Below are 12,301 nucleotides of genomic sequence, written 5' to 3' on the forward strand. Positions count from 1 at the left end.
CGTACGCGGAGTTAGATCTCGATGTACCTGCGATGCTCAATTCTGACTGTAGGGGAAGTGCTCAAACCGAGATCGGCTCACTTGTTACAGCTCACCTCCGGGTTGATAGTGGGATACCTCGAGCATGGTATTTAGTGAGTAATGCCTCGATTGTGATCAGGGCCCAACACTAAGATCAGTACCGCAGCCGTTGGAACCTCGCAGATGCAGAGTATTCCTGGCGCATTGATACTCGAGTGTGAGTCCCGGTCAAGCTCAGTAACGCAGACATCGACTCACTAACGTTGGCAAGTGGGCGCCTTGCCTTGTCCGCCGACGAGGAGCTCCTGGTCGTCTCAAACCTTTATGATGGATTCGACCTGTACCGTCTGAGTGACCAGACCCATCTTCACACGTTCCAAGTGAACACCCGTATCAATGTACCTCTTCCTGTTCTTTTCATCGAAGGCGCATCCGGGCGAGTCGTTTTGGGAACCTCTTGCGGTCAAGTCCGTATCGTCGATGTCTCCGGAGGCGTCGTCCTTCAAGAGCTTGATCATAACGGTACTTCAATTGTTTATCTCATGCACAACGACGCTGATTAACGGTCGATCAGATGACATTATTCAGGCCCTGGTAGGTGGCATAGTCTCGGGTTCTCAGAACGCAGTCGACACGACAAGTGTCCTCATATATTGTCCTCAGGCCTACACCTCTGGACGCCATACTCGCCTATTAGCTACTGGCTGCTCTGAGAAAGGGGAGGACACCGTTATACGAGTATGGGGATTGCAGTCCTGTTCACCGACGAGTCCTTCTTCGATCGAGGCGCCAGCTACCACGTCGGATACGGAGCAGACAATGTCTGTCCTCAGTATATTCTCCCAAAAGCGCTCACAGCGTCGCGTGGATTCACGACTTGTCAATGCATCAGAACGGCACTGGCCGGTACTGCTAAGTGGTTAGTTCACAACATCTCATCCTCATCACCTTATTTACTCTATGCCAGTGCTGGGATATGGTGTCATCATCCTTGGCTGCTTAGTGTCCCTAGCCGCACTGGCCAACCTACGCAATATATGGGATCATGACATGTACAACATCACCGGCCGGCCTTACAACGCAATTCATTGTTCACTCAGAACTGTGTCGCACAGTGTGCCTTCATTCTGGAGCGATCCCTTTGGCGTACCACTCATGAACTTCCGGGCCACCCTGATCAAGGTATCTCTCACCATCGCTCGACGCTTTGATGCTCTCCTTGTTCGGTAAGCTGCACAATACCAGACCGCGCGACTTACTCACACACTTCACCAGTTACATCGATTACATCGGCGAAAGGCCGTGATCAGACTCTTCGGAAGGAGATGCTGGACGCAACGCGCTGATGAAGAGCAAGCTTGGAACGATACGAACTCCGAGTGCGTGGTGCCAAGTGTCAAGTGATACGTACTAGTGCAGCGAGTGCGCTCAATGATGTCGATGATAATACACACTGAAGGACATGCGGTAACGATGACAGACGGATGTGAACGCATCAGAAATGCATGCGTGTTTTAGTATACTGAGACGAGATGTACAGAGATGATTATAATCCTAACGAATGTTTACTTATTGTTCTCCTCCGAGTGCTATAGCACCGGCTGGGTGGCCTCATCTCGATACAGGTCAATATCACCGACTGAAACGGAGTCGCGAATATTTTTGCGCAGAACTCATTTCTCAGGAAAAGAAAAAAGTGAGGCTGTGCTGGAGGACGAGGCGAGTTGATCAATGGTGACCGCGGGGCAACAAGCAGCCGAGAGGGACCTGCTTACGGCGCGAGGGCGGGAGGGTTGCGCTCCTCCACCACTACCATTTTCATTACTCTCGTCTTGAGCGCATTTTTGACTAGAAGCCAGCGCAGGTGTTCAAGGCTGACATACAACGGTGTTCGAGTAGGGGTACGGAGACAGCTCGAAGGCATTCGTGCTGCCGGGCTGCACCCATCAGCTCGGCTCGTCCTCCCACACAGCCTCATCGGGAACTACCTGAAAATAATCGGAGCTTAGAGTTGAGTAAGCAGTGCTCAAGGTCCGACAGCAAATATGAATTGAATATTGAGACTCCGTTAGGTCGGATATTGACCCAAAATACATCGGGATGAAATTTATCCCGATGTATTTTGGGCGGATTTCCGGCGTTTATACCCTCGAAGCGCCAAGCGCCCACGTTATGAGGAACAGGTTACGGGCGCCAAATCTGGAACTTGCGCCATCCTCCTTGCCTGCTTCTCCCTCCTCCCCTGCCACAGTCCAGCCCCCATATACTCACGTATCGGCCATTTTTCAACGCGCCATGCCTGCGTCTAAGGTAATGCTCCCCCTACAATGCGTTCAACACAACATTGAATTCCTTACTATAGGTTACGAAACGATCCCGCTACCAGCCTTATGACCATTCCACCAGGAACGAAACCCACAACATGAGTGCGCTATCCACCCAACAACCTAGCCATGCATCTTCCTCGCCGCATCGTCAAGCGGCGACGTCATCGCAAACACCTTCTAACACTCGCTCCCCCGCCCGCACGATGCGCGATGTGTATCTGTCACACATTCGCCAGCGGTTCCCTCGATTCCAACCTCGGCATGACTTCGACATTCTGGCGCTTGGAGGAGGTCATTACACAGGCACAGAAGAGGGGATCTTCGCTTGGTTGGACAAGGAGTTGGTGTCGCAAGTTGCGTTGGTGGGCGATGTCAGAACGGCCCTGGAAGGCGCCAGATCCGTCCTCAGCGCGGACGGCTTACATGTGACTGGTGTGAGTAATGCCTACTGTCCTTTCGCCATCCATTGATAGTTCTTCTAGTTGAAGCCTTCTCCTGGCGACGCCCATGTCTTCATCCGCCCTATTCCTGGTAGCCGGTATTCAATCCGGCTCTTCCCCGGCTCTCCCGTCCTGAACGAGTTTTGCATGGATTTTGTCAAGACGGCCACCGGACAGCCGGTGAACTCCCCGTTCAAGTTCGAGCTGTGGTCCGTAGGCGCGTCTTCTGGCATGGATAGGCGTGGGGCCTTTCGTCTGCGCTCTCTGGAGAGCGCCTGGGGCTACTCATCCAGGGACATTCTGCCTGGCGCGGAGAAATTCGTGCTCAGGGATGGAATGATTTGCGTGTTGAAGCGTCCTGGACACAAGCCCGTGCGGTTCACGGTCCCCACACGCCTCGATAATCATAACTCGGACTCGTCTGATATGGACGAATTGGACTTTCCACTACACATTTAGTTCTCCATATCTTTATATCACCCTGACTGCATCATTCCGCTCGTCCATGTAATTCTATCTGTGTATCCACTATTCATCTGTCATCTCCGTGCGTTATGCAGTTGTCATACTCAATAAAGCGCTGGCTGGATGCGTGGTCAATGCTGCTGACGCTGGGGTTGTTTTGTTACGCGCGATGTTGCGCATTTTTACAAATCAAACAGGGAGGAAGGATTGAGGGTGGAGGAAGGATGGAGGAAACCAATTTGTATCTTTTGAACATTGACACGTCACCACGATCCGGGATCACAGTAGACGCTTTAGCAGATGCAAGAGGGTAGGATGTCCATGGGGATCAGACAACTGTCCTGGTGATCGCAAATTGGTCCGCCATAAGTCGCTCGTTGGTCTTGTCTTTACAGCATCTTCGTCAGTTCACTATTGCCTCAATGTCCTGTGGGGGGAGGATCCTGCCAGCGCTAATGGCGCTTTGGTCCATCTACTATAGCTCACCTGTCCACAGTTTGAAGAATCTAAAGATCCACTGCATGGATTCCCTTCAGAATTTCTGAGGCAGTTCAAACCCTTACATACAGAGAAAAATAACCAGCTGATGACCCACAGCGTTGAACATTCTCCGTGTTCCTGCTAATTTCAAGTGCGCGCATAGCGCGCACAGCGGCGCTAGTGTGTCGGCAAGGTCGGGAGAGAGCCGAGGCTAGCCGAGAGGGTGGGAAGCATAGCGCGCAAGCAAATGGGCGGGTTAGCGCCCTTTTTGGATGCGTGCGAGACATGACGAACGAGAAGGAATACAAGGAAGCTGATATTTTTCCTGAGATAAGAGGCTTCAGAATAGGCAACTTCCAAATTTTCAAGAGGAACGGATGAGTGATGGAGGAGATCCTTCAAACGGCGGACAGTGTATCGATAATTCGGCGTGGAGGAGCAAACGCGCGGACAGGTTAGCGAAACGGCCGGACATGATACCGTTTTGCTTAGCAGATTGTTGCCGAGGATTCCAAACAAAATAATAAATTGACACGTGACTACGGTCCAGAGCACAACGGTCCTCGGAGATTCACGGATTCACCTTCAACTCAAACTGGGCGGATGGGAGAGAGCCTCAGCCTGTCCCTCATCTTTCTCTCTCCCTCACCGTGGCTCCAGTCCAGACGACAACTATCAGCTCACCACAGCTCTAAGAGGTCCTCGGCGGAGACATCATGAAGGCCGGACCTGGTAGCTCGCATACCCGTTGGGAGATGCCTCCAAACTACCTCTGGAACCCATGTTGTGTTGGGTCTCCCCGCTCCCCTTAACGAGGCGAACCCCTGATTGCGGTGTAGAGGTGCTCTTCACTATCTACCACCAGTGCTTGTTAACAAGCCTGATGGCCTTAAGGTGCGTGCGGCTAGCCCTGCTCATATGGAGTCATCATGACCTCTAATGACCCCTGTGCAATCCACTGCTCTACTATGCTACGCATAGACTTAGAAAGACCTAAGGGGCCATCCTAAGGAGCCCTTGACGTCCTCCTCCCGTCACATGCGCCCGACCCTATCGCTGCCAGACACAGCTCAAACTCCGGGACGGACAAAACGTCGTGGGATAGCCCGGCGTGAAGAAGGTCGACTTGTTCGACCGGACGCATGCAAAGCACCGCGCAGTCCAACCCGTCATCATTCTATCTACACCGAAGTGACCTTACAAACGAGGCTGGTCGACAGCATCGTGACTCGCACAGGCCCTCTGCTGCGTGAGACCGTCGACTTCCTACGTCGAGGTAAGCTTGAATCCGAATCCATGTTCGGCTCTTATTCAATACGTAATAGGGCCCACAATACGTCTGTGCTGGCAAGCCAGTCGCGTTGCTGACGAATGTTTTCAATCACTTCAAACTTCAGAAGATCGGCATCACCAAGGTACCTGTTCCCGCCACTCTCCCCCAATTGTATGTGTAACTAACCAGGCTTTAAGCTCACGGAGAAGACGCTCGATCAAGAAAATATTTGGTGGGGATCATCAGCCCCGGCTACGCGAAAGACCAGGAGCTTCGGGTCAAGGCCACATGTGCAGGCATTTACTCGATCACGTTTGAATCCGCATAGTACTACGCGAGGTTCCGCATGGCCTAGATCACCTGCATGTCCCTCACGGCACTTATATTGTATGTAACGGTTTATCAGGAGTGAGTACACAGCTGACTTCGTGCGCAGATTCTGGCATCCATCTTCAATGCGTACGACACTGATAAAATAGGCGAATTTGCGAAGGTGAGAGCTTCCTCAGATTAAGACAACACATGCAGCTCACTAGATGATCGCAAGGCGATGGCAGACATCGGATTTCATCACGACCTGCAGGCTGGGATTCTGCGTCTCGAAGAAAGGGAAACACGGACGCAATCTTTGGCGTACAACGTCGTACGTAGGCTTATTCGTTTGCAGCACGTAGGCTGATGCCTTTCACAGGCAATGCTACCTTTGGATATCCCTGTGTCGCGCGAGATTCAAGATATGTAAGTGCAGATAGAATTCACTCGATTCCGCGCTTCTGACATTGCGTGACAGTTGGCGCGAGCACATGATCTTTTAGTACGACTGGGATGGTAGTTCACCACGCAGTAGATCAGACAGGGAGGTGCGGATCGAAGATTATCTCGGTATCGGTGGCGACAGGTTTGTGATTGTTGTAAGAACTGTTCATCGTTGCGTTTGACCCACAAGGAATTGACTGTGACCCTATTGAGCTTTCGATGCTGCCACCGTCGCGGGTGCGCGACCGGTGCGTCGTGTGAATCGTCTTGACCAGCAGTGCGAGGTCGCAGGGTTCTTGCTGTTGTCCTCCTGGAAGCCCCGGGAGACTGGACTAGTACATGTTTCGATACGCGTATTGGGAAGGTATGTGCCGCCTACGTTCCCTCGGACCTCACATGATCGCTTACCAAATCCCATCCTAGGTGCCATCGGAGCATGAGCGTGTTCCTTCACTGTCGAAGAGATCTTTCGTCTCACATCGGCGCACAACTCGCGAAGGCGGAAGGTCTCAAGATCATCGCCGTCAGCACCGCTCCCGGCTCCAAGGGCCTTGTCACACTCTGGGGCTCGGCCGCCGAGCTCATCCTTTTCGTGGACTAAGCGACCGCCGCGACGTTCTGGGCACCTGCGGTCAAGGTGCCAACATTAAGCACTGTTCCCGTATTGGAGAGCTTCTGGCACTGCGGCATGAACATCACCCTGCTCCTCGGCGAGCCGAATCTTCTGCGCAATGCGACGATCTCGGGCAGCACATCCCCGTTTCGTGGTCCTGAACGCGTCTGTTCCACTCATGGTTGTCGCGCCGACTGCCATGACATGGAACGGGGCGAAGTTCTCGGTACGGCGCGAGGGGCATGGGATGCTCACCGGGTAGCTGACGTCGGACAAGGACGCGACGGTGCTGTAGCTGAGTGTGTGAAGTTCAATATTAGCTTGCCGAAGATTCAGCCTGGATTCGTGGACTCTGGCGAACGCGCCAACCGATAAACCGAACGTGAAGCCTTTGACTGTCAGATTGTATGGTGAGTGCATGCTTGCATAAACTGTGGGTACTATCGGGGCATTGCTGACCTAGGATATTTCCAGGATGCGTTTACGGCCTTGAGTGACACGGCGTGGCTTTTCTATTGGTTTCTCATCGGCGCTCCAGCTGCTGTTCACCCTCCGGAGGCTCTGGTCCCGGGATGGGATAATGTCTTCATGTCTCCCACGACAACAGCGGCAACGACGAAGAATCGGAACGAGAGGTTCTGGATTTTTCAAAATGTGGAAGGTCCAAGGCAATTTCAGTGGTCACACTGAGTGAGTGCTCTATCCATAGAAGCTGGGGTCCTCGAGGCAGAGCTGAATTCACTCGAACAGCTTCCCGGACAATGTTCGCGTCGTCTTGAACGAGGGCGGATCCCCACCATCGCGCATCGAACCCAACAGCTCGCAAGCACGAAGCACGGAGAGCGAAGCGGCGATGATGGCGGGAAGACTGAGCAGATGTTCACTCCCAGCGCACCTCTTGTACCCCTCGTGTCCAGTCAATGGCCGCTGTCGTCTCACTTCATCTCCCGTGACGCGTGTGTACACTCGTCCGTCGACACGCGCCGTCTCGGGGTCACTCGCGAGTACTGCAGACATGAATGCGACCCTGCAAGTCACTTTCACAGCAAGGCAGGGAGACTGCTCGACTGGGAGTGCCCAGTTGGACTTCCTCCAGGCGGCCAGACAGCGTCCACGCGCCATCCTTGACTACAGCCCGAGGATTCCACTTCGCCTCCGGTCACTGTCCTTAGCACGTCGGCGCCCCCTCGTTGCTTCCTGATCGCCTGCATGACTGCGTCGTTGTCCTCGATCCCTTGCTTTGCGGCCCAACTCCTCGACGGTGTCGCCCCAGATTTTCTTGCCGACAACGGCTGAGTATTGCACCTTGTCCAGCCACGGGATCGTATTGCTATACCAAACCGAGTCCGGCCATCCGGCACCCTTGGCAACCTCGTCCCAGCCACTGGTGGATCGCAAAGATTCTCTCCGGGAGACGATTGACAGTGCGCAAACAACCGACGAGAAGACGAGAAGTGCGGCTGACAAGACATGCGGTAGCGGTTCAAAAGGCGGAGAGGGCGAATGCAAAGGTTCAGTATTCAGTTGTGGAGGAACCACGCCCCGTCAGCCAATCCCATCCCGCGGGGAGGAATTGGTCGCCCAGTACGATGCTGCCAGGTGCGCAAGACGCACGAGTCGAAGGCCGACTACTTCCAATTAGCGAAGAAACCATGCCGTCGATGTCACGCTCGCCTCTCTCGCGGCCGATCTCACGCAGGCAACTAACGCTGTGGCGTCCGTCTAATCGAAGCAAGGACAGGATCGGCTCTCATCCGAACGTCTGGAGCTCTCATTGTCTCAGGAGCAGGTTTTCAAAACCCGCGAGGCCTCTATCCAGCGCGCTCATTCCCCTGTTTATGGAAGACGTTGCATACTCTACGCGCCGCCCCGGTGCCTCCGAGACTGGCGCACGAGACGCTGTCGTCTCTGCCCCCCAGAAGGCCGTGGAGACTGATGGAACTCAAGTCGGATCCTGGAGAAAGAGCATCGTTAGCCTGAGGCAGCAGATCATCGACGCGCAGGAGGCCGAGGTGAACCACCGTCTTGCTGAGAAGGCGGGCTTGCGGGAGGAGCAGGAGCGGCTGGAGGCCGGAGCAGAAGCTCTCCGCGCTCGCGAGGCTGCTGCTGCAGCTGAAGTGGGACGTCTCGAAGCCTTGCAGCGTGCGAGGGTCGAGCGTGAGACGGTGAAGGGCGAGGAGAGGGCGAGGAGTGAGTGTGAGTGGTCGGAGGCAGAGAGAAGGGAGGGATTGGAGAGACATGCACGGGAGGGCTGAAGCAGAGGAGCGCGAAAGACGGGGAGAAAGCGGAAGCAGAGGAGAGAGCCAGACGAGAGCAGGCTGAGGCTGAGAGAGAGCAAGGCTTGAGAGGGAAAGAGAGAGGGTCGAGAAGGAGAGGGTCGAGAAGGAGAGGGTCGAGAAGGAGAGGGTCGAGAAGGAGAGGGTCGAGAAGGAGAGTCGAGAGGGAGAAGGCCGAGACAAAGGAGCGCTCCATGCGCGAGAAGGAGAAGAGGCAGCGGATGGATGCATTGCGTCTGGCTGAAGAGTCAGCGATCATCGACAACCCACTTGAAACGGTTCATGAGGTCAGCTTCGCAGTTTCCGGAAGCGACGGTGAGTGGTTCACAAAGCAAAATATGCAGATTTAGCTGACATTGGGTCTCAGACATCTTCGCCGTGCGTTTGTCGCCCCGGCTACTGGGATGAGCCCAGAGATGAGCGAATTGAGCTGCCGAATCTTCTGTCTTCGCAAGCACCTTCGGTCTATCGGGATCAACGATGTTGCAAGGACCCAAACGCACGTGCAGCAGTGCTCTCCCTGAAGATAGTACTCGAAAGTCCATGGATCGGGCATTACTCGCGTTGTCCAAGGAGGTTGCGACACTTCCTGCATCTGCAACCGATGAAACAGTTATCGGCGCAGATCTTCGGTCGCTCCGGAACAAGATAAGACCATCAAAGAAGGTGTGGCCAGAGTTCACCAGCTCGCTGACTTCGGTCTCCTCCTCCGTGACTGTGACGAGGCGCTCAGTGATCTCCTCGAGCATATCGACATCTACCCATCGCCGCCGATTGGACCTCTCTCGGCTCCGCACCAGTCTGACCCTTCCTTGACACCGGAAGACCAATTGTCTGCACGTCTCACATTCACCCGCGAGCATCAATGCAGCGCCACGCATAAACGGTGCGCATGGACACTATCCACCAATATGATGTCGACCAGGGCGGGAACGACGGCGCGCTCGTGCCGTCGACACGTCTGTCGACTTCTTAGACAAGCGCGCTAGACCAGGAATCCCTACCAGCTCATTGTGCTCTACCCCTCGTCGAATCCACACCATGTCTCTGCCACCAAAACAACCCGAAAACCATAGCGTTGGTCGTGCCGAGTGCGACGGCGTCCACCTCCCTGGCATAGACGTTATCAGAAAGAATCAGGAGAAGGGTAGAGAGGATGGGAGAGGCGAGGATGGATACGTCTCCGGCAAGTACTGCTGCATACAACAGCTTGCCAGCGGGGCCTGATGCTGCTTCATGGATAGTGACGCAAACTCTGGCCTGGATGCAGAAGCTCTGCACTTGTTGCAAGATAGGTGCGTACTAACAACAACGTCCCGCGTTTCTGTTCGTTGAACCATGTTGAAGTGGTCGATCGCGGCAAGCCCACAGGTTCCCGGGAGAACTGACGGAATTCACTCTCATACATACACAGTATGAGGGGTCTTCTACTTCCTATGTTGAGATAAACGCGTCCATTGTGCTTGGCAATGAAAAGCCTGTTTACGGCCATTTCGACTTCTTGTATTGGCGAGGAGGTGTGGTCAGAAGCTTCGTTGGGTATGGCATTATGGTACGTTCTCTCCTATGCTGTCCTTCCACTACGCTCGTGTCCTTCCATGATGATACGTCAACGCTCGTGCCACGTCTACCACCTCCGCATTATCCGCACCCACAACACGCTCTACGACCTGAAACGGTGTCCAAGCTCTCAAGTAAGACAGAGAAGGACACAACGTCGAGAATTCGCTGTCTTGTGCGCCCTCCGTCTCGTCACACAGCTTCCAGCACATCACCTCGACTTCGCCCTGAAAGTCGCCCTGGAGCCAAGTCTTCATTGTGAGCTTGCTCTTGGCGTCCTGGAGGGCTAGCTTCGTGACTGAGCTCATCCTGTTCTACAGGGCTTGGTGAGTACACTCTACGTTGATCCACGTGTACGGTCCTGCTGATGCAGACACATGTAGTTTCGCGGACGAAAGAGATCCAAACCTTTGTCGACGCGGACCTCCTCACCTCCCTCAGCAATTCCATCGGCGACCTCGTCCTGCTCAACTGCTAATGGGTGATACGGATGAAGCAAGAACGTCTGGAATGTACTCCTTGCTCTGCTGACCACCACTGGGTCGCCCAACCTCACCGCAGTATGCTCCTCTGAACATCGCATGAATCTCGGCTCTTCGCAGGCTGCATCCTCCTCGTGGTGCACCGGATTTTGACACTAGGGCGTAATCCGCCTGTGCCACGAGTAGCGAAGATTCCTCTGAGCTTACGCGCTCCGCCCGCGATGAACATCATTAAGCTCTGGCTTACAGCGCGCAGCGCTGAGAGACGCGTCTGCTCGTGCATGCGAGGAAATGCTTGAGGCGCCGGGCGTGTCATCGCGATTATCGTGAAGAGTGATCTGCTCTAGCGGCCCCTGCGCCCTCGGCCACGTTGCCCAAGCCATCCTCATTGTCATCTCACAAATTTACGGGAGTGTCGCCCTTACTGGGGATCCATTGAGGTCGTTATGTTGACATTTGACATGATCGTTGTACCCGTTGCGCTAGGGATCGCCAGTGTCCATACGAAGGGCGCGTCCACAGGAGACCTCACTTGACACGGTCAAGGTGATCTAGGCTACTGGCCTACCATGTATTCGATTGGCGGCACGACGGAGAGCGAGAGTACCATGCTGCACCCAGGTGGCGAGCTAGAGAACCTCAGGATCCCGATAGAGCCACTTAGTCATGCCGAATAGGACCCATATTGATGGCGTTATTGCACAAATGTGATCCAGTAACAGTATCTTTATTATGCAGGGTTGATGATGGAGCCGTCCCCACGCCCTGTTATAAACTCCTGGTTTAATAAACCGGGGGTGCTTATAAACGGCCGGTTGGCTGAGAAGTCCCCTTTGTCATCCTCTGCATGCGATGTTACTCTGGAACCTGTATGTACCCAATGTCAGCACTATGTCCACATGTTTTCAGCTCACCAGTGTGCGAGGGGGAGTGAGAGCAACATCACAAACATTGAGCAGGGCTGCTGACATCAGCAATTCCCCAAAAATCTGAAACGTCTGATTCAGACGATTTCAGACGATTTCAGATGTTTTCAGATAGATTTCAGATGTTTTCAGATATGTCGGGCATTCAGGTTTCAGACAATTTCAGACATGGTTCAGAACTTCTCCACTTACCGACAGAACTCGTCCAATACCCCCTCCTGCAGGTTCCAAGCAGTTCACCGTCTCTCAAGGACCTCCACACGGCTTGCCAGCCATCACTTGCCCATCAATCAGTGAGAGAAAGTTGCCAAATTGGGCCTCGAGAGCGTGAAGGGGATGGATGGGGCATTTGTGCAGTCTTGCATGGGATCGGCAGTCAACGGCGCATATAGAACAGCATTTGTATTGTGCCAGCAGCATTCCCCAGCATTAGCGATGGCTTGGAGGCGATAGCGAGCTGCATGGACTACGAGAAAGAGGTGATTGAGTTTGAAGGCCTGAAGCGCCCGCGCCCTTCAGACTTTCAGACGTTCAGCTTTTTGGGACTTTGCTGATGCTGTTGCACATCTGGCAGAGTGCTCGCAGTACAGCTAACTCTGTGCTCGTGCGTGGACATCGCTCACCAGCTAACTCTGCGCTCGTGCGTGGACATCGCTCCCCCGCTAACCCAGCTAACTCTGTG

The 12,301-nt window shown here is 54.1% G+C and overlaps 5 protein-coding genes across 5 annotated transcripts; 4 read left to right on the forward strand and 1 right to left on the reverse strand.

Moving 5' to 3' along the window:
• Nucleotides 1–311: 311 nt before the first annotated feature.
• On the forward strand, nucleotides 312–584 carry L226DRAFT_469432 (uncharacterized protein; the record flags this gene model as incomplete). The annotated part of the gene is made up of 1 exon (XM_067676219.1): nucleotides 312–584. A coding segment is annotated over one exon (273 nt), but the record flags the coding sequence as incomplete, so codon positions are not given.
• A 1,967-nt stretch (nucleotides 585–2,551) lies between these two features.
• Nucleotides 2,552–3,247, forward strand: L226DRAFT_469388 (uncharacterized protein; the record flags this gene model as incomplete). The annotated part of the gene is made up of 2 exons (XM_067676216.1): nucleotides 2,552–2,782; nucleotides 2,831–3,247. The coding sequence occupies 2 exons, from the start codon at nucleotides 2,552–2,554 to the stop codon at nucleotides 3,245–3,247; spliced, it is 648 nt and encodes a 215-aa protein (XP_067531550.1).
• Nucleotides 3,248–3,664: 417 nt separating this feature from the next.
• L226DRAFT_538567 (uncharacterized protein) lies at nucleotides 3,665–4,020 on the reverse strand (the record flags this gene model as incomplete). Its single annotated transcript, XM_067681525.1, has 2 exons — nucleotides 3,665–3,794; nucleotides 3,821–4,020. The coding sequence occupies 2 exons, from the start codon at nucleotides 4,018–4,020 to the stop codon at nucleotides 3,665–3,667; spliced, it is 330 nt and encodes a 109-aa protein (XP_067531551.1).
• Nucleotides 4,021–5,556: 1,536 nt separating this feature from the next.
• Nucleotides 5,557–6,363, forward strand: L226DRAFT_574417 (uncharacterized protein; the record flags this gene model as incomplete). The annotated part of the gene is made up of 3 exons (XM_067685040.1): nucleotides 5,557–5,649; nucleotides 5,698–5,744; nucleotides 6,186–6,363. The coding sequence occupies 3 exons, from the start codon at nucleotides 5,557–5,559 to the stop codon at nucleotides 6,361–6,363; spliced, it is 318 nt and encodes a 105-aa protein (XP_067531552.1).
• A 1,850-nt stretch (nucleotides 6,364–8,213) lies between these two features.
• On the forward strand, nucleotides 8,214–10,689 carry L226DRAFT_574418 (uncharacterized protein; the record flags this gene model as incomplete). Its single annotated transcript, XM_067685041.1, has 3 exons — nucleotides 8,214–8,565; nucleotides 10,532–10,537; nucleotides 10,595–10,689. The coding sequence occupies 3 exons, from the start codon at nucleotides 8,214–8,216 to the stop codon at nucleotides 10,687–10,689; spliced, it is 453 nt and encodes a 150-aa protein (XP_067531553.1).
• Nucleotides 10,690–12,301: the final 1,612 nt, after the last annotated feature.

This window comes from Lentinus tigrinus (genome assembly GCF_003813185.1).
Source record: "Lentinus tigrinus ALCF2SS1-7 unplaced genomic scaffold L226scaffold_33, whole genome shotgun sequence".
NCBI lineage: Eukaryota > Fungi > Basidiomycota > Agaricomycetes > Polyporales > Polyporaceae > Lentinus > Lentinus tigrinus.